This window comes from Halichoerus grypus, chromosome 8 (genome assembly GCF_964656455.1).
Source record: "Halichoerus grypus chromosome 8, mHalGry1.hap1.1, whole genome shotgun sequence".
NCBI lineage: Eukaryota > Metazoa > Chordata > Mammalia > Carnivora > Phocidae > Halichoerus > Halichoerus grypus.
This window is the reverse complement of record NC_135719.1, coordinates 90,513,130-90,540,130: the sequence shown is the minus strand read 5'-3', so window position 1 is coordinate 90,540,130 and position 27,001 is coordinate 90,513,130. Positions and strand designations below refer to the sequence as shown.

The 27,001-nt window shown below is 42.7% G+C and overlaps 1 protein-coding gene across 6 annotated transcripts in view; it reads right to left on the bottom strand.

Moving 5' to 3' along the window:
• NPAS3 (neuronal PAS domain protein 3) overlaps positions 1 to 27,001 on the bottom strand; it is an 839,760-nt gene that overhangs the window by 23,154 nt on the left and 789,605 nt on the right. For all 6 annotated transcript variants that reach the window (XM_078053550.1, XM_078053551.1, XM_078053553.1 and 3 more), the window contains 2 exons: positions 5,308 to 5,501; positions 843 to 949 (listed from right to left, as the gene is read on the bottom strand). In XM_078053550.1, the coding sequence (XP_077909676.1) occupies positions 843 to 949; positions 5,308 to 5,501 (301 nt within the window). The remainder of the gene's footprint in view (positions 1 to 842; positions 950 to 5,307; positions 5,502 to 27,001) is intronic.

The window sequence follows — 27,001 nt, the reverse complement described above, 5'->3', positions numbered from 1 at the left end:
TGCTACGGGAAAACTTGACCGTCAAGCTGTAGTCTCTCATTTGTGGCGCCTCGCATGAACCAGGGTTCAGAACCGGGTTTAGAACCTTCTAGGAAGATGAGCACGTCGGGCCCTCATCTTTTAGGAAGAAGAGTCTACTGATCGGTCATCAAAAGGAATTCTGGTTGGAAAAGGGGCAGAGGGTTCCGCACACTAGTGCCTCCTGCCAAAAAAGGCACCTCGGAGGTCAGCTTGTGAGTCAGGAGCTGGGAATCAGACTCAAAGAGCTGAGATGAGTCTCTCTCCCTCCCGGGAGTCAGGAGATGGTGGTATCTTTTCCTCGGAATAACCCCCTTTCCAGAAATACAGTGAAGAGACGCTGCCTTTGAGAGCGGATGTGCTCTGGCCCTGCGCCCTGGCTTCCCCCTGGCCCCAGTTGTGCGGTCAGTCAAGAAGGAATGGCTATAGGCTCTGGTCTATTTGAACTTGTCTTCTCCCACATATATCTTGACACAGAGACCACAAATTTCAGAGTGGAGCTCGCTCTCTAGAAAATGAAAGGGTCAAGAAAGCACTTAAGGCAAAGGTTCCCCCATCACTTCATGGGAGAGAGAGCACAAGAGACCACAGAATCCCGGCCGAGGGCCTAAAGATCCAGCAGTTTTTCTGGGCCTGAGTTCCAACTTGCGATCTAATTCCAACATGAGTTGAAGTGATTTCCGTCTCACTTTTTCTCCCGGCACGCTGACAGTCATCTCAAATGTATGCATGAGACAGGAAGGGAAAAATCAGCACTGAAACCAAACAAGCATCAGAGAGAGATGACCCCAGCCTGGCTGTTCCCACACACGAGAAGTACTTACGGTCCAAGTGACTGTGCCTGATGCCCTCGACATCTTCGGCGTGGATGAAGTGGTAGCATCTCTTCCCTACAATGTCTACAGGGGTCAGATCCATATAATCGCTGATCCTGCAGAGAGAAGAACACAGGCTGGAATTCAGAAGGGGAAGGGGGGAGTAGAGAAACTGTTAAATGACTGAGAAACAAGTCTCCTTACAGTTTTCATTATCCTGGGGGTACCCGTCGGGAGGTGGCACTTTGAGGGAAAGCCCTTTACGGATAGAGAAGATCATTTCTTTAACTGATAACGGACTTTCTCAAAAGTAGGAAATGTGCTAGATCCAGCAACCGTGTGTAAATAATGAGACAGGTTTTTCTTTTCTTTTTTTTGGCATCAGAATACACATTTGGACAACATAATTCCATGAAATTATGGAGAATCAGTAACAATGCAAGATCCTCATTAGAGGCCAAGATAATGCAAGGTTACATAATAAAATAAAAACATGTTATGTTGATACCAAATGATTAGAGACACCTTTCATTTAAACAGATTGGTCTTCTACTGGGTATTTCCATGAAAAAGGGCTTCAACTGCTTCTTGGCACAACGTCCAAATTGGCATTCAAGGGATATAATTTAAATGCTGAGACATACAGATGCCTGGGGGTATTATCTTTTTCAGTCTTAGTCATTTGGGAGCTCAGCTTTCACTCCTGGCCCTTTTAACTGGTACTTTGTGGTGGATTCCACACAGAAACTTTTAAACCATTTCAGCAGCTCTTGCAGGCTTGTGCTCGGCAGTACGTGTGTGTAAGCCTGTGTCATTGATTGTCCAGACGTCAATGTCCTCGGGCAGGAGCACAGAAAAATAGAACAGAAATTGGAAAACATGTTGGAGGAATCTGCCTGATTTACACAAAGACGTCAACATGCTCATTATCCTCCTCCCTGTCCGGGTACAGATTGGTTTTGGGCGGTCCAAAATAGGATATATCTTTTGTTTAATTTATTCTCTTTACCGTCCCCGTGCTTTTTATCTTTTAGGGCTTATATCTCCAAATAGGAAGTGAGTCTTTAGAAATGACATGTTTCAGAAACCTATGAGACCACGGTTGGAGAGTTCAATCTGACCCCCAAGGCAGGGAAATAAACCAAACCAAACCAAACCAGAATAATGTGGAATATAATTAAATTATATTACCCAGGGAGTGAATTTCTCAATGTCTAATATTAAATATTAAATGACATTTTTGGCCAAACTAGAATTCTTGGTAAGTCGAGACAAAAATGGGGCAATATAAAGAGTTTTATAACCCCATGGTTTTCTGGTACAAAGCAGATTAGTTGGTGTTTTCCTAAAACTATTAGCTGCTTTCCAAGCACAGTTTCCACCCCCTTTCTGCAAATGAGTAGACCAGGATGTCATTAAAAGGCCCTCATTGGTGCTTCTGAAATTTACCAGCCCCCCAGATGATGTCGGCTTTGTCCGTGGCCATCCTAGGGAATGCAGAGGAGAAGAATGGTCTGCAGAGTCCAGGAGAGGGCTTATGTTTCTAGTTAGCAATTCCCTAATTAAATAATAGACTCTGGGAAAAAGCCAATCATACTTTAGGGAAGATGTTCTTTAGTTTATGCTTTATTGGAACGAAATCCTTCAAAACATCTGAAGCATTCCTATGTATCGGAGCCTGTTACCGTGGCAAATGTGACCACCTCAGTGTCCAGAGACCTCTTAATATATGTGTAGAAAGCCCCAGACCAGTCTGATGACCTATATCAGGATCAGAATCCTGATGGCACCTTGTACTCTGAGCCTCAGTTCCTTTATCTGTAAAAACAACTTAAGAGGTTGGTGAGGGGATTAATGAATGAAATGAAATGAGCATAGCACAGTGCCTGGCACACAAGGTAGGCTTTTTCCTCAGATCAAATAAGCAGTTACTTTTAACACAGGTCCTTTTAGAATAACTTCTATCATCTTCAGCTGGGAAATAATGCTGTATTGTATTGGCTAATAAGGGGTTGTGGAAAACAGTTTCTTGTTTTTTTTTTTTTTTAAAGGGAAGAGAAAAAGCTTAAAGTGGGTCACAGAAAATGATCTCAATTATTGGAGTGGCACCATAAGGCACTCAGGTCCATGAAGCAGAATTAATCAATCTGTGATCACAGGAATGAAAATTAAGTGAGGGTTTTGGGATGGGACAGTCACCGGGCGTAGGTAAATCAGATGAGGCTGTTTTTCCAGAGAGAATGATGGTAGTAAATCTAAATCAAGGGAGTCCTACATATGTTTTCAAAGAGGTAGAGCCATAGGTCATCAGACTTTCTAGCTGCCTCCCTGGGTTGGAGCTCCATCTCCAGCATTCTGTGTTTTTCATCAGAATGAACAGCTTTGTGGGCTAGAATTGTGTTCTTTAATGGATGCATAGATATGAGCGGTCCCCTTCAGGGGTTAGTCTGACTGCTTCCTTACCACTTAGCCTGACTTCTCTAGGAAAAAAGCGGCAAGGAATGCAGGAAGGCCCATGTGTAGCTAAATGCCTGATTTTTAAAATCTGGCACATTTCGAGTTCAAAATTGTGACCTTGGGCATACCACTTACGCTCTCTCTCTCTAAACTGAAATTGCCTGAGGGTGTGGGGGGGGCAGTGGCAACACCCATCTCACAGAACTGTCTTGAAGCTTAAAGGAGATGATGTGAATAATGAGCTCTGCACATTGCCGCGTGTGTAGTAAGTGTTCAACAAATGCTAACTAGCTTTCTTATTACTTGCTAACCCTAGCTAATCATTTTGGCTGTCTTTCCTGATATTCTTTTGCCATTCCAGAATACTTTACACACACCCAAGTATACAGTCTATTTTCTAAAAAAATTTAAGAAATGCCAACAAAACTTGAAAAAATAGATTTAGAGTTACTTATTAAATAAGAGTGACGGGTTCATGGTATCTTCTACCCACGGAACACTTAACAGCTCAGGTGGGTGTCTTTTTCTCCTGGTGAATTCTTTCCTCTGAATCCACTCCAGCCCGGAAATGGTAGGCATTTCTAACTTGGTCTCAACATCCTCAGTGCTTCCCAGTGGACTGAACGCAGATGATGGCTGTCTTCCTCTTGGCTAGGCCCCGGAGAAGTCAATTACCCGGGCCGCTTGACCATTCTGCTCTTCCATTTGGCCTCTGCAGGCACTACCAGGGCTCGGTGAACATATGCTGCCTTCATGCCTGACCATAATCTGTGCCACAAAAGCACCCTCTCAGAATGGCCTCAGTGATTCTGCCTGTGGCCCCAGCACATGGATGATACCATGGAAGCTTCCTTCCCGTGCCCGATACGTGCACAGTCCCCCATCCCTCTTCTCCCCGTGCCCCGTGATTCTCTCTTCTTCAAATTGGTCTGATGATGGGCTGGTGACTTGTGGGTGAAAGGTCTGAGGGGGCACTGTCCCATTTCCTTGTCCCTTGCTTTGTGCTTAATGGAAAAAGTGAACTTTTAAACCAGAGGTTAAAAAGTCCTTTTATCAAAGCTCAGTGTTAAGGAAGGACTGCCAAGTCATTTATATGAAGAGTCTTTTTTTTTTTTTTAATTTATAAAAGCAGAATCCTCAGGCTTACAAAGTTTTATTTAATAGTTTTGCAGATTTTTCATCCTTTTCCCTCTGGGGGCCTCAAGTTCTTTTTTCTTTTTTTTTCCTACATGTGTTGTGGACTGAACGTGTCCCTCCCACCACCAAATTCATAAGTGAAGCGTTCACACCCGATGTGATAGTATTAGGGGGTGGGGCCTTTGGGAGGTAATTAGGTGTAGATGAGCTCATGGGGATGGAGTGCCCATGATGGGATTAGTGTCCTCATGAGTGGAGGAAGGGACCAGCGCTCTTGGTCTCCCCTATGTGAAGACCCAGCAAGAAGACCGCTATCTGCAACCAGGAAGTGGGCTCTTGCTAGGAACCTAATTAGCTTGTACCTTCATCTTGGGCTTCCCGGTCTCCAGGAATGTAGAAATAAATGTCTGTTGTTTAAGCCATCCAGTCTATAGTAATGCGTTCTAGCAGCCCGGCAAGCAGCTAAGGCAATGTGCCGAATGCCTATATGAACACTGGCCATTGTGAGGCTGGGCCCGTACAGCAGTCAGGAAGTGGGCTTGACTGAGGCATCAGGAGATAACTTCCATGGCGTAATTTTGCCAAGAACGTCTCAGCCCTGCTCTCTCCTTGGTTTCTCGGCCAAAACAGGTCTTAATTATAGCATATGGATGTCTGGGTATCCCAATCCTTTCCATTGTTGCCCCTAATGTAAATCAGGGCAGCAATGTGAATTTTAGATAAAAAGCATGTTTGGTGTCAGTCCAAGCAGCCATTAAAAATAAGATCAGGATTTATAATGAGCCTCACTGGGAGAGTAAAATCCTTCAGACTGCTGCAAACACCAACCTTCACCAATGTGTAACAGACAACAGAGGAAATGAGAACAAAAACAAAGTACCTATTTTCACAGTAAATGATATTGAGGTCCATATTTACTCGAGTGACGAACATATGGCAATCAATTCTGACTTCATTGATCGTAGGGGGAGGCAGGGCATGAGCCACAACCACAAGACCCATGATTTGGCTAGGAACGGTCCTCCCGTGGGATAGGGACACCCTCAGTCGTAGCCGGCCTGTTATGTGAATCACCTGTAATAGAACATTAAGGACAGGACACAGTCAAATTTGCATCTGGGATGTAACACTATTTCTTTTGAGAAATTGTAAAATTATATCTGGAACAACCAACATTAGCTTGTATCTTCTGTAATCATAATGGCTGTCAAAGTGCCCTCAATGTCCCCACGGCAGGGACATAAGAGAAATAATATTATAGGCTGAGCTCTACTCAAAGCAGCATTATTACTGTGCAATTGCTATTTTCAGGACTTTTTCTTTCCCTTCCCTGTTTTTCTCCCTTTTTTTCTTTTCTTTTCTTTTATTCTTAACATTGTAAGTGTATAACCGGTTAAAATGACCAGGAAGTTGAGCAATGAGCTGGAAAAGGAAATGTTTGCATTATCTGCCCTTGTTAAGGGATGATGTCTGTCTGTCACCATATCTGTACTGAATGGATTACATGGCCATCTCGTTTCAGAATTACGGCCCAGAGCTTTCCTTCAGTGGGTGGGTGGGTGGGTGTTGATCATGGAAAAAGGCCAAGAGACTCCACTGAATACAAGTCTTAGTGGCAATGACGTGGATGGGCCCTTCTAAGCCTAGATCTTCTGTGTCAGAAAGCACTGAGCTCTCAGTGCTCCCAGTGATGTGTTGCACTGCCCTGTGGGGTTGAAGGTTAGAAGACTTCGGTCTATCATTTGTTCCTCGAGCTCATTCTAAAGTAGGATCAGGAAACCTGCACCATTTTGGTGGCTTATTCCGGTTACCTGTGCAGAACCAGGCGGGAGAATGCTGGGCTGTTATGTTCCGTTTCTTAGGCAAAGTACACCATAGATAGTCCAAGCCATCCAGAACCAAACAGAAGTGCTTCATCTTCTTCACACATTTGAAATGGTATTTTTACAGACGCCCTTTGAAAAAGTCCCTTTGCTTGTAAACTACACATAGAAGGCCAGCCATAATGTCAACTTCCTGAAGGGATGTTTTGAGGAAACAAAATCATAAAAGGGTGGAAAAGCATCAAGGATTGTGTGCTTTGAGATGATGGAAGTCGTGTGTGTGGATGAGTTGGGAGGAGGGTGTCAGAAATGCGCGCATGCGCGCGCTTCTCTGTGTGTGTGTACTCTAGCTGTGTTCCTAGGATCGTGCTATGGGGTGGAGGACCCTCCAAAACTAGGTTGTAGATGTAATCACTGTGATTCACCATACCACGGAGCTTAGTTTAGTAGTTAACCAAGTTTCTGCCTTTGGTTTGCCTCTCCAAAAATGCACCATTGAGCATCAAGCCATCTTTTGATGGTTCCCTCTTTGCCATAAGGAACTCAAGTGGGAAGTGGGTCTCTGGCCTCCCAGGAGCAATAACAACGAGCCTCTGCTGTCCTTCCCAGGGGCTTGACTGGTAATTCCTTTTTCATTTTGTTTTTGTTTCCCTTAAGTTATTCAGTTTTCCAAAAGCAAGCCACACTGCTGTCAGTCAAGAGGCAGGATCAAAATTTACGGGGCTGCCCTTCGGAGTCCTGGTGTCCTAAATAATACCATTTTTCTAAGTTCCCCTTCACATTTGCACCCAGTGCTGCAGATCTGGAGATACCAATGAGGAGGATTATTGAGGGGATAGCTCAGGAGCAGCTTTGTGACCACCCACATTTGAAGTTGACTAAAATTCATACTTAATGCACCTTTGCTTTAGGCTTTGGTCAGAGGAGCGACTTTATGAATATTTGAAAATGTTCCTAGAGGCAAGGATGCTAAAACACCATCACAGACACACATTTTTGTAAGACCTCATTAACTAATAAAGAAATGGCTAAAAGAAATGGGATTAACTTCACCGGAGGGGTGTTAACAGTCCCTCAGCCTCCTCCCAGCTAGGCTAACATAGATGCTCATTTATCATTATCTGTCGTGTTTTATCAGGAACTCTCAGCTTCTTGGAAAAACAGATCTATAAATGCTCAAGAAAATACGCACTCAGAAATGATATGATAAATAAATCCTCACTTGGTATTCTATTCCAAAGCAACTTATGGGCTTCTGGGCTAGAAAGCATTTTGGGAAGGTGCAGAGGCTACTGGGGGGAGCTGTCTGCATGTCAGATTTACCTGGGCCCCCTTCTCCAGCATTGCCTGTGGCCATCGAGGTGCTGAAGGTAGTCAAAAGTTGGGTCCCCTAGGGGTCTAGATTTGTTATTTTCTGATTTTGTTACCTAGGGCAAGTCACTCAACCGTCTGCATCTCAATTTTCTTTTCTGTGAAATGGGGATAATAAGGAGTGTTCTGCAGGTGAACACTGCATAACTGCAGGTTATTCTGTCACATAACCAGGATGGAGAACCATGGTCTTTGTCAGACACTGTATCATCTTCCCATAGTCCTATATTACAAGTAATTATACATGTTTCCTCCCACCGTGTGATCTGTAAACTCTTTGAGGACAGGTTTACATTCGAGTCACTATGGTCTGCTCCCTCACACCTAGCAAGGTCCTTTGCACATAGTAGGTTTTAGAAACTAAAGCACCAATATTATGTCCTTTGATGAAGAAAACAAAGATACCTTTACACAGTACTTCTTCTATGCTGAGTTTTTAATCTCTACTATACTGACCTAGAAAGTCACTAAGTCATTTCGGTTCTCTGAGCATCATATTTGCATGTCTGTAGAGTGCCAGGGCTAGGACTTGAACTCAGCTCTTCTGACAATACTCTGGCCTCTACACCTAGGCCTTCAAAGCAACTACAAAGTGAAAAACTCAACTATCTATGTGTTTGCATACCTGCTGTCAGATGTGTTTCTAAAATTTGAAACACAATTCAAATTTTGTGATGGTGGAGGTGAACACTTTCTACCTTGTGAAGAAGTGTCCAAATTTAATTATAAGTCTGTTTGCCCTTTAAAATATCACCTGAGTAGTGGATCAGGATTGATGACTAATTTAATCTTGACCAAAAGCCTAATAAATTAATTCTTCTTATTTTAAGGGATCATAAACTTTCAAATTTGAAAGAAAATTTGGGAGGTCTATCTTAGGTCCTTCTCCCTTTCATTTTTTTTAGGTGGAAAAGAGACTTCTGGAAAGTTCATTCCTTTCCCAAAGTCACCTAGCTCAGAAATGGCAAAAAGAGCCTAGAATCCAGGTTTCTAGATGTTGTTTGAGTTTCATTTCAACTTTGTTATGTTTATGTGCATATTCATATTCATATTGAACGAAATATCACAAGTTTAGACCAGATGTCAATTTACTACCTTAAGTAAACTGTATATGAATCTTTTTTTTTATTACTTTATTTTTTTAAAGATTTTATTTATTTATTTGACAGAGAGAAACACAGTGAGAAAGGGAACACAAGCAGGGGGAGTGGGAGAGGGAGAAGCAGGCTTGCCTCAGAGCAGGGAGCCTGATGTGGGGCTCGATCCCAGGACCCTGGGATCATGACCTGAGCCGAAGGCAGACGCTTAACGACTGAACCACACAGGTGTCCCGTATATGAATCTTTAAAAATATTTCAATTATAACCAGAAGCTCAGGTTATTTGAAAAGTCTTTGAGAAGTAGTACAAACTAAGATGAAGGGGAAAAAAACCCCTAATGCAGTAACTGAACCGTCAAGAAATGTCAAAGGGTATGTTTGTCTATTTGTAGGTACCTCTGGAGGTGAGGGAGGTTGAGATTGATGAGAAGAAAGGGGCTATCTATTTAGTTCCATGCTTAATTTTTGGGTTGAAATTAATGTATTTTTCCAAATCCATTTCATAATGCAAACAGATTTTTTTTACCCATGTGACAGATTATGTTCAAATTTTAGAAACACATCTGACAGCAGGTATGCAAACACATAGATAGTTGAGTTTTTCACTTTGTAGTTGCTTTGAAGGCCTAGGTGTAGAGGCCAGAGTATTGTCAGAAGAGCTGAGTTCAAGTCCTAGCCCTGGCACTCTACAGACATGCAAATATGATGCTCAGAGAACTGAAATGACTTAGTGACTTTCTAGGTCAGTATAGTAGAGATTAAAAACTCAGCATAGAAGAAGTACTGTGTAAAGGTATCTTTGTTTTCTTCATCAAAGGACATAATATTGGTGCTTTAGTTTCTAAAACCTACTATGTGCAAGGGACCTTGCTAGGTGCGAGGGAGCAGACCATAGTGACTCGAATGTAAACCTGTCCTCAAAGAGTTTACAGATCACACGGTGGGAGGAAACATGTATAATTACTTGTAATATAGGACTACGGGAAGATGATACAGTGTCTGACAAAGACCATGGTTCTCCATCCTGGTTATGTGACAGAATAACCTGTGAAGCTTTACCATCATGTGGATTCCTAGACTCTGTCTCCTAGATACTCTAATTCGGTAGGACTGGGCTGGGGTTTAACATTTGTTTGTTCTTTAAAGCTTCAAAGGTGATACCTACTATTGGAGAATATCTGGCTAATGAGTTTGGCGTTAAACCAGCAATTCTCAACCATATTATACATTGGAATTACCCCAGGAGTACTTAAAAGTCCCCATGTCCGGGGGCACATGGGAGGCTCAGTTAAGTGACTGACTCTTGATCTCATTTCAAGTCTTGATCTCAGGGTCATGAATTCAAGCCCTGCATTGGGCTTCAAGCTGGGTGTGGCGCCTACTTTAAAAAAAAAAAAGTCCCCATGTCCAAGCTGTACCCAAGACCAGTAGAATGAGGATCTCTGGGGATAGGGGCCTTTCTGGGTCTTACAGGGCTACTGAAAGGATTAAGTTAAAATGTATATAAAGTGCCTACATATATGCCTGATATACAGTGTGTATGCTCACAAATATAATTTCAGTTAAGTTCCAAGTGTGCACCATAAGAAAGATATAGAGTAAAATCTTGGAGAGTTCAGGATAGGTAGGGAATACTTTTGGGAGAATGGATCAGGAAGGTTATGTGAAACTGGCATTAGAATAAATTGTTGACATTGATAGGATTATAGAATGGTGAAAGGGGTTCCCAGATAGGGAAAAGGGCCAGAACAAATAAAAGGGAATCCATCAGGAATGCCCAGGGCTCCAGGAGCACTTCAGTTGGTACGAGCAGGAGACGAGATAGAGATGGGCCAAAATGGCAGGCAGAAGCCATAGAAATTAGCAATAATGGGACCTGGGGAGAAGCACCATGATTTTGTGCCTGTTTCATGGGATGATGATGATGATGATAGACTGAATGGAAGAATTGCTGACAGAGGGACAAAACAGATTTCCGGTGGATATTTTGTATCTGAGCAGCTTGGAGAGGTCCTGGACAAGGTCTGCGGAGAGCTGGAAAAAGGGGTTGGACACATAAGAGATGATAGTTGAAGGAATAGTTTTGGAAGGTGGCCCCCCCCACCCCCCTGTGATAGTTAAAACCAAGGAGGTAAATGGAATTACCAATGGAGAAAATATAGAGTGATGAAAATTAATCAATAGGTTTTTATGGGTCATATCAGAGCTGAAACAATGTTTTGATTTTGGCCAATGCCAGGTGAAAACTGCCTCTGTGTTCTAAAGGTTCATCTTAGTCTGCTCTTAAATCTAATCTACAGACATTCTTCAAAAGAGATTTCTGAACTAAGAGATTCTTTGCCCCTGAGCTCAATTTTATATAAGAGCTCAATCCTCACACTTCCTTTCATTGTTCTTGTTTTATCATAAAGAGCTCTCTACAAAAATGCTAAAGCCTGTATTTTTCCAAACCCCTTACACAGCACTGCCCAGATGCCAGCCACAGTGAAGCAGAATGCGCAGGGTTTCTGAGTTGCAATCCTACCATCTTTGATAAAAATGTCCAAATTAGCATTATCTGACAGTCCCATATTGAAGGAATCATGACTTGACTTTTCTTTTTCTTCTGATACACCCAGCGGATGCGCATGATGCCGTAAGTATATGTCCACAGAGTTTAGGATGAGTGTGGGAGTGTTAACAAGCCACGTTTCTTAGACAAATATATATTTCTCTTCCTGCCATATGCTCTTTTCAGTCATCTGTTAGTGATAAACACTTAGATGTGCTCCACTAATATCTTCTCATTATAAACAAGCCCATCACAAAGACCTTGATAAAACCTCCCCTCTGTCAATACTTAAGGAAAGAAAGTCTGTGACAGAAAAATACATCTGGAAGCTATTCTCCATTCTTTTGGGAATAAATTTCAGTACTAGTAATATGAAACGTTTACTTTATCAAAAGGAAATGCTAAGTATTATGTGCATTATTTTCCACATATAATGTAGAGTAGAGAACAGGGCTAGGCAAATAGGAACAAAAAAAGCTGCAGGCATAAGAAAACTATGGATTCCCTGTGTTTAGAGCATCTTCAGAGATTTTTCACTTGTCCTTTAAGGGAATCCAAATTTACCTTAAAAATTAAGCTTCCTTCTGGCACTCTGGTCTTTTCTCTTTTATTCCCCTGTAGAAATCTGGTTTAGCATACAGATCATCAAATCACTAGCTCAGGTGGGAAAATCAGCTAATTATTTTTAAGTGATGGGGGCTTTGAGGTGGCCCCCAACCTGCTGAAAGGTAAAGGCTTAGCCAGGTCTTCTGAACCTAAACATCTAGCCTACAGCATAACAACTTAATCTAAACCAGCGGGAGGATATCAACCTCATATAAATGACTTCCTGCAAGTTTTTAGGGATTGGGTTTCCCGGATCTAGACCATATTCACGGGCTGGAGAATCGGCTTGAATAGGTCTCTCTGTCCTGTCTGATTCCTGCCACCTCGGTCTTTGCACAAGGCCCTCAGAAAAACAAAACAAAATAAAAAACAAGACAGCAAGAAAAAAGCTTAGCTGAGACCAAGTACTTGTCCAGAGAGGTGAGCTCTACAGAGAAGAGAGGAGCGCTCATAGGAGGTGCTGAAGGAGGTCTGTTGGACCCTGTGAGGGCAGAAGAACAGCAGAAGGCCATTTCCCTTCCTTTTCCAGGATCTCAGATTATATTTCTAGAAACTGATTCTACTCTAGTAGGCTTTGTCATAATTCACAGTGGGACTTGAGCAACTGACGGTAAGAAAAGGCAGACGAGGGAAAAGGTGTAACTTCTCAAGGCAGAGGTGAGATTTGCGGGGAGGTGAATTTCAGGGGAAAATGAGGTGGTGGCAGGGAGGGGGGGAAAATGCAGACCTTTTTCAGGGCCCCAAGCGGGATGCAACAAGAGAGGTGGTCTTGGAATGTCCTCATCAACTAGATGGCCATCAGCTCAGGAACCACACAGTGGTGGGAGGCTTTCTGGGAGTTTGTCCCCAAGAACTCCTCTAAGATCAAGGATCTTCAATACTGGGTGCAGGATTCAGCACGCTAGGCTAGAGGACTAGCAACAACTTAGGGAGGGTCTCAGATGGGCTCAACTTAAGGGCGGCTCTGGCGGCAGAGAAGGGAGGAGGGGAGGCTGGGTACCTGGGAAGCATCCTGGCCAAAGTTAAGAAAGAGGAACCCTGGCAGGAGCCAGTCCTTGGATAAAAGGGCTACGGTTAGCAAGCATTAATTCTCAGGGACTCCATTTGGTTTGAACGGCAGTGAGGTGAGTGGGAGGAGGGATATAACTGGAGCAGAGCTGGTCAGATGCTTGCTTGGACTCCTAAAAAGACTCCGTGAAGGGGGGGTTCAGGAAGTGGACAGTCTGGAAAGGTCAAGGGCATTTCTGACCATGGAAAGCAGAGGAAGGGAGGAAGCTGGGGCTAATTTCTCTACTCTCATGGAGATTCTAAGGTCCTGAAGGAAAACTCATATATAAGCCTACGCATGAGCATTCCTCCAGTTATAAAGTCAACTCACACAAGTAACACAAACAATTAAATGGGTCTGGTACACGAGGAAAAACATACTTTGTCCTTTAAATTAGAAAGCCCAAAACACCTAATGCTGGTATCAGGAATTCATGTTAAAAACAAATAAACAAATAAAACTCTAGGGTTGGTGGTTCTTCAATTTGTGCACAAGAATTACCTGAAGAGCTTATTGATAAGGTGGATTCCAAGGCCCCTCTCCCCCCAAAATGGTGGATTCTTTAAATCTGGGGAGGGGCCTGGGAGTCTGCATTCACCAAGCACTGGGTCATCCACCTGCAGCGTCCTCTTTATCTAAAGAGCGGAACCAATCCAGAGATCTTAATGAAGATGACCTAGAGGCTGATCACAGACTGCCTCCTAAGTGAGCGAAGAAAGACGAACATATATTTATGGTTAAATCTGGACTGAATAAAAGACCCTACTCTATAGAACACAACCCCTTATCTTGGTCCTTTGAAAATGGAGGACTGGTGCATGATAAGCAGGAACCCTAGGCTCTTGTGGGATCAGGATGTGCTTTCTGTGCGCAGGGCTGCCCGAGGGAGCAGCCTTGGGAGCCGTGTCAAGGCTCCTTTATTTGTGTAAAGGTCTGCGTTCTCTCCGTGGCCACACCACAGTGGGCTGCAAAGCCTCTTGGGGCCGGGGGTGGGGGTGGGGGGTCGAGCTCTGCCAATCCCCTCCCTCTCGCCTAGCCTGCCCCTGGCTTAGCTCCTGATTAATTCAGGGCAATCCTGAGAGGTTAACCCTTAATTTGATGGCTCTGGTGGGGAGCTGAGAGATTGCTGGTGATTTATCACCCTCAGTGATTTTTTTTTTTTTAATGTAGAAATATTTTCCAAGGCAACAAATAAAAAATTATTTTTAAAACGCACATTTAAAAAACATTAGCTACAGCATTCTTTTCTTATGTGACTGTATCCTCCACACATAACAATTACTTCTCATCCATCTCTTTTAACAAACTTCAAATACATAACATAAAAATGTAACTATAATTACAGCCTTAGTTTCTCAAAATGTGTCTGGACTCCATATTTGTTTCTTGCTCCCTTTGGAGAAAACAGTCTTTCTTCTACCAGAGATAAGATTTTTTATTGGGATAGTTGAAGCTGGAGAGATTTCCTTAACAAGATTATGTAAATGTATGCCAAAGACATAAACCACATTTTCTCAGAGAGTGGAACACTTCAAATATCATTTAATAAAACAGGACCATGGGTAGAAACACCTCGATAAATTGTTAAGGGGCAAAGCAAGAAGGCTGAACCATACACATCTGATCAAATTTTGTTTGATTCAGTTACTTTATTAAAGTCTCCTAGAGAAGGACAGAGGACCATTGTACCTCTGTAGAGGGCAACTTCTTTATTCCTCTATCACTTGACATGGAGGAGGGGGTATCAGCCCTCACGGACCCAAGAGGACCCTCATGGCTTAGTGACACTACCTTGAAGGTGGAGAGGCAGTTCTCAGTGTAACAGACTGCAATTTTTTTTTTCCAACAGCATAAAAAAAAAAAAAAAAAGACTCAGAACTAGTCCCATGACTAATAAGGAATAGAAACTGGTTCTCTTACTCCTACCTACCCCTGCCCCATCCCTGCCCCAATACCATACCTTATTATATAGTTTCTTTAGAACCCATGAACTCTTACTGGCAAAGATATAAATGAAATGTTTTCTATTTATGATCTTTGCTTAACAATTTTGTTGAACGTGCATTTTACTTAAATTTCTTGAGTCGAACAACTAGTCTTGTTCTAAGTTAGTCTCCTTAGCCTTTGTTTCTCTTGAATCTGCTGGCAGAGTTTATACATAGACACTCGAAATTGCAACAAATGTCCAAAGACAGCTGTGTACCACAGACCGAGTGCTTCTCTGCATGAAGACAGCAGTTCCAGAGAGCTCTTTGCCAGCCTGAGAAAATGTTTAGCCAGCTTTATTCTATGCCCGCCACCCAATCGGAAGGTCTACAGAAGAAGAAATGACTGTATTTTTGATAACAAAGGAAAACCTTTAGAAAAAAATAGCTCTTATACATAGGAGTCAGCTACCCCTCTCTTGCTTGGTTCCTGAGGAGGCAGAACTCTAGTTATCCATGTAGATGGGTGGGCTGGCCTTTGTGGAAGGGCAAGTTTGTGGTCTCAAGAGCTGATATGTTTTTGCAGCAACCATTTCCTTAAGGGGGAAGCACACAAGTATTAATGATTATATTCTCATAATTAAATAATTTTATTTTTTAATTTTTTTAAAGATTTTATTTATTTGAGAGTGAGAGAGAGAACAAGCGAGAGAGAGAGAGAGAGAGAGAAAGAGACAGAGTATGAGGCGGGGAGGGGCAGAGGGAGAGAGAGAAGCAGACTCCCCATTGAGCAGGGAGCTGGACGCAGGGCTCGATCCCAGGACCCTGGGACTATGACCTGAGCAGAAGGCAGATGCATAACTGACTGAGCCACCCAGGTGCCCCTGATAATTACATAATTTTAAAGCAAATACATAGGCCATAAATATTTTTGAAGAAAATGAAAACCCCAATATTCCCCAAATTCAGACATAAAACTCCTGAAAGATCAAACCTAAAAATGATCACCTCCCAGGAGGCTACAGTAGGTATGTGGGACTCGGAAAGTAACGCAAGAACAAAGAGCATTCTCTTAAGCTGGGCACTTGAGACCCAAATATGTGTGAGAAACCACACTGACTGAAGCCAAGATTCCTCAGTTTACCTGGTACACTCAAGCAACATGTTGCTGTGGGTCTGAGTGCAAGGACCTCCTTTCTCTACATCCATTTCTTCATGGAGAAAGTGAGTGGGCCTCCCTACATGGCCGCTGAGACCCTTCCTTAGCGTTGTGTCTGTAGAATCTTTAAACACGCAGCCTGGACCCATCCTCAAAGCCCTAAACTTCCATAACTGTCTGTCTCTGCTATCTTGGTTTCTATTCCTTGGGAGGCCTAGATGTTATGTGTTGAGCACTGATTAGCAAAGGTCATTCTCTTAAACGTCTCTTAACCTGCCCTCTAAACCCTACAGTTAATATTCTAGAAGGCTGCCTTAATTAATCCTAAATTTCATCCTTCATGAGAGTACTTTCTGGTAATGACACGCCTCTCAAAACGTCTCTCTTTACATAGAGAATGGATCTGTACCTGTGACCAAACCTCTTTGTGTTCAACATCCCAGAAAGACCGCACGCTGGAGATTGGTGGGGGGGGGGGGGGGGGCTTGCAGGCTGCCTCAAGCCACCCTCCCGTATCTCACGTGTGGAGAGGGACGTCGGTGTGGTGACTGTCTTGCCCAAGGACAAAAAGCCAGTTAGTGGCAGGCAAACGCGGAAAAGCGAGGTCCTCTCACCTCTTGCCCAACGCCTCTTCTCCTATCTGATCGTGCGTTTCGGCGGCCCTACTCCCTTCCGTTTTCCTCTTTTGTTTTCCCATATGTACTTATATCTCTCTATATAAAGGACTCGATCAAATTTAGGATTTTAACCTTCAAAAGACCCCATGGCCCTGACATGGGTTATTATCCACTCAGCATATGTGATTCAAAACACTCATGTGACTTTTGTGCCTGTCACCAGCTCATTTGCTGCGTTTGGTTTATTCAGCCATGATTAGAGAGAGTCATTTACAGACACACATTTGGAAACTCTTTAACAAGCTTCTAGCAGTTTCCTTCCCGAAGCTGTTTAAGTAGATGAGGGTGTGGTGTCAGCAACGACAGCAGTTTCTTCCACCCTCCTGATTCCCCTGCTATTCCTCTATCTTTATCAGGACTTCCATTTTGTAGGAAGGCTTTTAAAAAGAGAGAGAGAGAGAGAGAACAAACCAAAGATGCACATTTCAGAGCCTCTAAGCCATCATTTCAGGAAGACTGACTCAAAAATTAAAATTGAAACCATCACACTATAACCTGAAAGTTCCCTAAAAAAAAAAAAAAAAAATTCCCCTCCCTCTTTTTATTTTAAAGAATACTTTTTGAAGTAATTGGCACAAAGACTGTTCTAGTGCAGATTGCTGCAAGTATGCTCTTGGCAAGAACATCATAAGCACTAGAAAAACTTTAATATGCTCAAGAAGCCAAATACAAACTGACACCAGGAACTCAAGTGTGGGAACAAACAGGGGAAAAAAAAAAGAGAGCATCTCGATTTAATACAAACCTCCCTACAAAGGGACCAATTTCTACGATTCATGGTTTAGCATACAATGCAGCCGTCCTCTGAGTGAATATAGAGTAGTTATACATAAGAAATTAGAATTATCAATTCGAGGGAATTTCTCAAGAGTCCTTTTGATATGTAATACTGCAACCATAATGCCTAAGAAACCAGATATCAATGCATTAAATGAGATCAGGTTGGGATCTATTTAGAAAAGGAGGGTTTAAACTTGAAGCGTCGTCTCTTTGATTTGACCTCTGGAGCAGACCATTTGTAGGGAAACTCGAAATGGAGAGCTTTACCCCTACCTGTAGCCTTGCTTCCCAGGTCTTTAAATATGTTTGAATACACATAACACAGGAAGGGGGGATTATTTAGAAGTCTTTCCTATGTAGAAGAAATGGGAAGAACCTGCAGCCTTTTGCACTCTGCAAGATATGTGGGGAGTGTTCAATTCTCTGTATTCCACTGAATTTGAGAACAAAAACTATTTTTTTTTTTTTTTTTAATTTCCTTCCTCAAGTCCTCTTCTTCTCTGCTCTTTCATGGTAAGGGTTAAAGGATTTGGAGATTTTCTGCATCTTCCTCCATCCACGTTTCAAATTTATTTCTGCTTGTGACCAACCCTTACTTCCCCCTGAAACTGAACAGAGGGCTCCATTTTCAGTCTTGCTAAGTAAGATTTCTCCTGCAACCCCCTGGAGTTCAAACGTGCTATACTTTTTTTTCTTCTCAGGGAACGTTTGAAGTCCCCTTTAAAAATAATGCCTTGAGGATATTTTTCCCTAATACCATTTAAAGAAACTTGAAAGCATATGGCTCTTGAAGCACACAGGGTTCTAATGAAGTAATCAGCAACACTGCTCATATGCAGACTTCCACCAGGAGCTTTTCACGCCCAAGCCAGATCGGTCTTGGGAATGAAGGAGAATTCTGCAGAAACTCCTTTCCTCCGTTTGCCTGTGTGAAGGCTGAGGGAGCCACTGGACTAAAGTGGTGACTTTCAACCCTTGGAGGATGGAAGGTGGTGGAAAGGTTGTCAGGATCAGAACCGTCAGTGGCAAAGCAAATCAATCTGGTAGCTTGTAAGGCAACTCAAGACAAATATTCCTGCGTTGTGCAGTCTCTGTTTATAGTGCGGGAGGAGAAAATAAAGTTTCTTTATAGGGTTCTATTTGATGTAGTCCCTACTAGCTCTACCATCACCTTAGGTGATTCTCCACACAGCCAGAGAAGACTAAATAAAACAAAAACATGAGATATTAATGCCCTTTCCCTGGAACTGGGAAGAGCATGCTGTTCTCCCGCAGTGTTGCGATGGATTCTCTAAATCTATCACAATTAAAATCACACTTCTTCAGGCACAACCTCATTAGTGCTGAAATATCACATCTTGAGCGATTTCCTTGGGATTTTAGCAAAACAAGTAATGATTCTTTTGATTATTGGAGTGACTTGTGCTATCATGACTGCCAAGTACGTATGCGACTGTTTAAAAGAACTAGAATCAGCACTTGACTTTTTTATGCTTACTTTAGTTTAGGCAGACAGAAACCCCAAAGGAGAGGCTTTAGGCAGTATGGGCCAACTTAGCCCACTTCCCCAATATCTCCTTTTCCAGAAGACTTTCGAAAGGAGGAGGAGGGTGAGCAGTGGAATGGCAGATGTGTGGATGACTCAGATTCAGGGGCAGGTCTTTTCCTCTTTGCTGGTTTCTCCCTGGTCAGATGGTGCTTCCCAAACATCCAGATGCCCCTGCAGCATTTTGTGTACCTGGCCCAAACTACATGATTTCATTCATTCAGCAAGGATCACTGAGGTTCATATATTGCCAGGCACTATTCTAGGCTCTGGGATACAGTGATGAAAAGGACGGCCCAAGCGGGAGGGCTGAGATCTGATCAATGTTTCTGGCTGATGCAAATGGCTACTCTGGGGCCCCGAGTGGAAGCAGGAAGGCCAAGGAAAGGAGGCCTCTGCAGAGGCCCAGGTCGGGGAGGTGATGGTAGCTCAGGAGGGAATAGTGGGAAGTGGTTGGGTTGTGGATACACTTTGAAGGCAGAAATGCCAGAATTTGCTAATGTATTCAATGTGGGGTCTGAGGTAAAGAGCAGTCTCAAGGGACACTCCTGAGCTTTTGGCCAGAGTCTCAGGATGGAGGATGGTGCCATGTACTAAAATGGAAAGGGCTGGTGCATGGGGTTTTGATTTTGGTTATATTAAGACCGAGAGATTGTCAATGTTCAAGGGAAGATTCAGTAGGATGTAGAAGTTTAAACACACTGCTTCAGTGTCATTTTTTTTTTTTCACACTTTATTTGGAGATCTTCTATTTGCTAAAATATAAATAGTTCTAGAAATTTTATACATATCTGTTATGAAAAGTGCCCTTGGCAAAATGGAGAAATTAGTGATGTGCATGCTCCCATCCCTGATTTTTTTAGTCCACATGGGAGAGGACAATGGGCTTATTTTCTTTTCTTTTTTTTTTTTTTTTAAAGATTTTATTTATTTATTTGAGAGAGAGAGAGAATGAGAGAGAGCACATGAGAGGGAGGAGGGTCAGAGGGAGAAGCAGACTCCCTGCCGAGCAGGGAGCCCGATGCGGGACTCGATCCAGGGACTCCAGGATCGTGACCTGAGCCGAAGGCAGTTGAATGGGCTTATTTTCTGATAAAACCCATCCTGAGTGGGACTAAAGGCAAGCACGGCGGGCCAGGTAAACACCAACAGTAACCCTGCACAGTTGTAAAGCCTATGCAGGTATTTTCACGAGACAAATTCTATCCTTTGTATACTCGCTTTAGACATCATTTGCAAAGTGTCTACCTTTTCAAGTGTAGGGAGCCAATTTCAAAATCCAGGCCAGGAGAATAAATCCATGCCCCCTAGGCCATGTCCAGCCCCAAATGTGAGAGCCCAGAGAGTGCTGTGTTTGAGAAGGTTCAATCTGAATGTTCTAAGAAGGCACGCACTCTCCCTGGGTCCCGCCACTCCTCACTTTGCCTGCTCTCTGGAAGACATCTTTGACTGAGTTTATGACCAGGAGAAAGAAAGGCAGTCTATAGAGCTTCTTCCCGACAGAGCGCTGGCAAACGTTTAGAGAACGGTGGCCCACTTTGCACGGGCTTCCCTTTCAAAAACACTTCTGCAGAATACGGTGGGTGGCACACTTTCCCAAAGCAATGACCTTCTCCTTGTAGCTAGTGGAGGACTGCTGTTTATGTTTGGTTTCCTTAATCCCTCTAAAGCAGCGAAGAAAGCTTAGGTGGTAATTTATTTATAAGAAATTATAATAAAGCTTCAGCAATTTGAATGCTGTGTAGAAAGTGGGAGGTAGATTGTGCAGAGAGGCAGGGTATCCAAACTTCGAAGTGAGCATTCTGACAGTCTTTTGGTTTATCTACCCTCGGAATCAATTTTGTCATTTTTAATTGACCGATTTTCCCTTGTTTGCTTAACATTTATTAATTGATTGTTAGGCTCATGCAATTAATTCAAAAGCTGGCAAGTTTAACGCAGAGAAATTAATTTTCTTTTTACCAACATGCCACTTAAAATACATTTTTGGAAGCCTGGGTTACCAGGAAATTACCTTCAAATTAATCAATAAGGAAATTAGATGGTAGTGTCCCTTGACATCTGTCAATCCAAAATATGTCAGTTTCTTCCTTTTGTTTGAGGGGGCTGTTCCTGCTGAGTAAGGAAGACGAAAAATCTGGATATTAAAGTAAACCGATGCTGCCTCTCGGCAGGCAAAGGGAAGCAGCTTTTTTGCAAAAATGTACAACATTGACATGGATTTGATTTTTCACCAAGAGACATCTGTACCAAAGCGGTGAATTTTATCAGAAAACGTGAAAATGCAGTTCATCGTCTTCTTTCCAGAGCAGCTCTTTTGCCATTTTTCTTTTCCTTCATTTGAACCCTTCCTAGGTGCCACCCTTCTGCCAGGCCCTGTGGGGGCAAACCTGTCAGGGAGATGGATGTGTGAGCCGAGCCCTGAACGAGGCCTGTAAATGCAAAGTGCAGGGGAAGTGACGAGGAGGACTGTCCTGATGAGACAGGTGGAGAGGTGCTTGGAGGAGGCGGCATTTGAGCGGATTTCCTACAGACGAGTAGGATTTGATTGGCATTTAGATCGAAGACCTCTTATCAACAAAAGCACAGAGAGGCAAAACTGCTGCTTGTGTTTGGGAATGGAGAGGAGTCCAGAGAGACACCGGAGTAGGTGGGAAATGCTGGCGTAGGTAAAGCGGGCTAGATGGCGGGAAGCTCTGAATGCCATACAAAGGGGTTAGGACTTTATTTTATAGACCTATGGGCACAGCTGAAGGCTTTTCAAGGAAAGGGTATAGGACCTGACCTGAGATTTTAGAAGAAAACTGTGAGGGCATTCATTCATTCACTCATTCATTTATTCATTAAATAGATATGAATTTGACTGTGACCAGGCACTGCTCTGTGCCAGGCACTCGGACCATCACAATTACTAAGGAGCTCACAGTCCACCTGTCTGGGCCTAAGGAGAGTGTGATCAGGGCTACATAGGAAGGTGAATCAGAGGAATGGCCAGCACCCTGTCCAGGTGAGGATAGAGAACCAGTGTGTGGGTATAGCTAGTGTTCAGCTAGTTACTCAGGCTTGTACCTTGGACCTCTCTTTATTTTTAGTAACCCTTCTGTTGCATCAGAGGTTCAAGTCAGTTATTGAGTGCCTCACTTCTCTTGGACTCGTCTTTGATCCTCTGCCTCTCACTTTCTACAGCCAATCGTCAGGCTTGGGAATTCTTCCTTTACCCTATCTCTTACGACTGATGTAATCTTCATTCTGGGTGCCATTACACTAGTAAAGACTACTGAAATCTTACGTCTGGACAGCCTGGTGGACAGCTTCCTAACTGGTCTCTTTTATATTTTTCCCCACTCTAGTTTATCCTGTGTTTTGCTGCCAGATTCATCTTCCTACAGTGTCTTTACACTGACTCCCATCCCTCATTTACGTGCTGTGTAGTTTGGAGCAACCACATGACTTCTTTGGGGCTCCATTACCCACGTGTCAAATGGGCACGATCATCCTTGCCATCCTTATCTTAGAGAATTGCTGAAAGAACCAAATGGGGCAGTGCTTTTAAAAAAACCTTGAAAACATACAGCACCTTATCGACATAAAGTATTATTATTATTATTGTTACTATTCAAGAACCTTGATTAATTCTGGAATTAATTCCAGACCACTTAGCTTTCAGGAAAGTCTTGTGACAACTGAGTCCCAATCTTCACAACCTGATCTTCTATACCCTCCCTACACTCCAAATGCTTTTCACACCATTGCCTGAATCTGTCTTGCATTTACCTTCTCAATACCTTTGCTTGCACCACCTCTTAGGTCAGGAATTCCTTCCCTGTCCTCCTCCCTCAGTGAAAATAATATCCGTTCTTCAGGATCTGTGTCAAATCCCTTCTTCTCTTCTTTGGTCATGCTAGCCCAAAGCCGTCCTCTTCCCTCTGAATTCCCACTCTTGTCTACACCCAATCAATACTAGGCATGTTCTACTTGGGATTATTCTCTCTTGCCTCTGCCTCTTTCTCCTTAGAGGCACAGAATGTCTTTTCTTTCCCGGTATACCACACAGGGCACAGACTGTGGGAGGTACTCAACCGATGACTGACTGCTTGAACACTCTCCATTCATCCTGCTGCACGAGAGCTCACAAAGTCCTAAACTTTCTTCCTTTTGATCCTTATAACAGCCTCTGGGGTAGGTAGAGCACATAGTAGCCTATCCATCTTCTAAATAAGGGACTGGCGGCTAAGGGAGATGACGTTGTTTGTTTGGCATTATACAGTCAAACGTAGTTTTGATGTTCCTCCAAGTTAGTGTTCTTTTGTCACAGACCACACTCTATCTCTGCCACTCTCAGTTCCTATTTTGATCCACCTGAGCAGTCTAAAACCCTTCTCCCTTCTGCTTCAAAAAGCTTTCAATATGAAATTGCCTTTAGAACATAAGTAATGATCAGACTCTTATTAGTTACTGCCTGAACACACTGGATACTTAAGATGCCCTTTTGTTGGAACTATAGAAAATGTCCATTTAGTTTGGCTCATCATGGCCCTGAAGAAAACACACCATTTATACCTTAAGGTACTTAAAATCTCTATGTTACTAATTACTGAGTCTGGTAACTGATTACTTTATTTCAATGCAAATAAGGTTATATAAGGTTTCAATCAATAAACAGTATAATACCAAATTCACAGTTGGCTAATATAAACATTAGACTTAACATTAACCAAAGTGAGTGACAGTGGCAAGGAGTCCTAAGAGGTTCCTCATGCCCATCCACCATGGATTCATGGCCACTCCATAATCCTTTCTGCTCAGGAACCCACACACTTAACTGTGGGGATGGAGCCATGGTGGTAACTTCTAGTGACCTTCCTCCTCTTACTTTATGAACAAACTTTCTGCCCTTTGCCCTCCTCAGAAATAAAATAGGTAATCTGAAGGCTTGTTAAAAATGATTCCCTTCACAAAAACATATGCACCAAGAACAGAAATAAACTGGAGAAAAGATCAATTTCTAGTGATAAACATAAACTAAGCCAATATCTTCTGAAATGCTAAAGTCCCAGATTTTACAGTTGTAATCCAATAAAGATAATCTTGGATATTAACAGAGACTTAGACCTTACAGAACATTTTCACTCATATTATCTTACATTAACCTCATAATAACTATGATATTTCAGAAGAGGCACTATTACTCTCTTTTAACAGACTCAGGGAGGTTAAATGAGTTTCCTAAGGTCAGATACAAACCAAAGAGCGAAATTGGGGCTAAACCTACATCTGTTGATTCTAAGGCCGGGGCTCTGTACATTCTACCAAGTCACCAAAAATGTCATTAACGTGATTTTTTTTATATATTAGTCATTATATATACAAAAACCACTTATAGGTATCTGTATCGATGATTACTTTCAGCTTTTAATAGTTTACAGATAATTTTTACCAATTTCTCTTTGGTAGCTCTATTGGGCTACAACAGTTAATACCACATAGTTGATAGCTGGGGAGAGTTTAGATTCCTATGATATGTGGGAATCAACATCTGTACAAATATTGTATTCTTTAATTAATGGTTAATTTTTATACAACTCAACACATTGACCCTGTGGTAGTCTTAATTGGTCATAAATACGCCTAATGAATTGTCTAGTTATTTTGGAAAGACATATAATCATGCTTCTCTCTATCTACAGTCCCATTTTTATATCTCCTCTCTGACCTTTGGAAGACACTCCACACAGCTCTGGAAGTTCACTAGTGTTTAGTCTTCTTAATATTTCTGATTTTCTAAATGGTATGTTCAAATTCCAACATGACAAGAAATAACAGACTGAACCAAATTAGAAGTCGCATAAGTGTTGTGGCATACTGTAGATGATTCGGAGGCAAGTCCTTCCCCTCGAATGGAGCTAAAATAATTCACAATTTTCTAAAACTCATGATTATCCCTACTCATTTCTAAAAAAAGGATTCAAAACAGGATATTGCATCTCTTCCGTATGAAACCATTTGTCTTCCTCTTCACTTTGTGCCCGGATAGGCCAGGAAGATGTCAGGAGGGGTGACTGATGGTGAATTCCAATAATGTTAATGGTACCAAGGGATGCATACAGCAAGAAGCTTTTGTCAGGTTTCCTCTGGAGCTGGAAATGTCCATTCTGGGCCTAGTACCCCACTTGTGTTGTCCAGTACCCACTCCAATAGCTCTGGGCTTCCCCATTTGGCTAACTCTGGGTGCCCATATCTAAAGACTTGCCCTGTTGTATCTGTGGTTTCTGACAGAAGAGGTCTTGTGGCAGTTAATAATTACCCCAAACAAACAGCCCCGTGAGAAATGTACCTATTTCAAGAGGCCCTAGATGGTCCATTCTGTCAGCTTTACCTCATAACATTCAAATACCACATCTATGAATTTTTCAGTTCTATGGTTCTATGATTCTCAAGAGGGAAAGGGAAAAGAACACAGGGAAAGAATTTCAGAAAAATTTGTGGTATTTGTTCTTGAGGATGAATGAACAGTGAGGATGCTTTGCCATTCTCGGAGATGGATTATCTGTTCATGCCTCTGTAGTTTTGAAAATTCAATGGGATGGGGACACAAACTCCGGGACTGGAACAAAATATTGCCTGCCCGTGTTCCATTGAAGCTATGCCCCCTATGCCCATGCTATCACCACGGATCCAACATTCTGGGCCTTACCCTGCTCCTAAGCTTTCCATGAAAATGGGGTCAGAGAGGAGAAGGGAGCTGGGTAAGAAGGAACTGAGGATTTCCTTGGCCTCCCTAATAGGTGAATGTGTCTTTCATGTTCCTCTCCTCCTTCCCTCCCAAAGTCTCTCTACTTTGCTCTAGCTCTGCTGACATCCACAGTCCCAAATCACGCTGTTCCATCTCCCACATCCTGCCCATTTCCCTAGTGCCCAGGTTGAAAGGATATCAGAATCCCCCTTCCCCGCTGTAATGTTAGATGGTACTTCTTTACTGCAGTGCAGATTACTGCTGTCTTGGCTTCATTCATTGACACCTTCTTTCTTTAGCCACCACCACAGTCAGTGGGTGGGGGGTTAGGGGAAGCGGTCATGGGGCTGGGGTAGGGGATGGGGGATGGCGGTCATAGGGCACCCCGAGTGGTGTTTCTCCTTCTGTTCATCTCATTGGTTACCTTAGTGTCTTACTAGTCTCAGCAATGAACTCCAGGATAACCGAGTTTCCTCTTTACAAAAGTCTGAACTGATGAGAGTCACACCCCAACCCCTGAGAGCTTCCTCTGGGTTTAGGGTCCATCCAGTCCTAGGTCCTGGGGGCTGAGGGAGGCCAGCCTTCAGGGATGGCTAACTTTTCCCTAAGAAAAGAGCTCCATATTTTGTTGCTCTTGTAGGATGGACAGCTGCCCATACTTTAGATGGAAAAATGTGGAAAAAGATGAGAAGGAACAAGTTTGGGAAGTAAAAGTTCAGGGAAAGATAAATTGCTTCCCTTCCCTAAGAATTGTTTTCCTCTGTCTGCCTGTCGTAACTCTCGGAGTCAGGTCAAGGAACCTGTAGATTTTTCGGGATATATATTTTCCTGCTTTGTAGGGTATTGGCTGCATGATCTGATAAAAGCTGTGCCTAAATGAACCCTACGATTTGTATTTCCACAGCCACGTGTGTATTGGCTACCTCTCCTCCTTTCCTCCCCCCTTGACTCTAGAAGGTTCATTACTTACAGTTACTGCAGAATCAATCTGAACTGGCCAAAATCAGTGATGGAATTTATAGCATAATAAATGCCCTGCCGCACAAATGCAGTTACACATGAAAGGCTTGGGAATGTTCTTTTGAGCAATCCTTCTACATTGCAGAGTGTCCTATTTTTTATCAATTTAACAGAATCATCTTAAGCATATTTTGAGAAGTATAATCCTGACAGCTACAGAGCAGATGTTCCCTGAGGCAGGTATTGTTGCAGAAAAACAATATTATTGATAAAAATCTTAGCATATTGGAACTGGG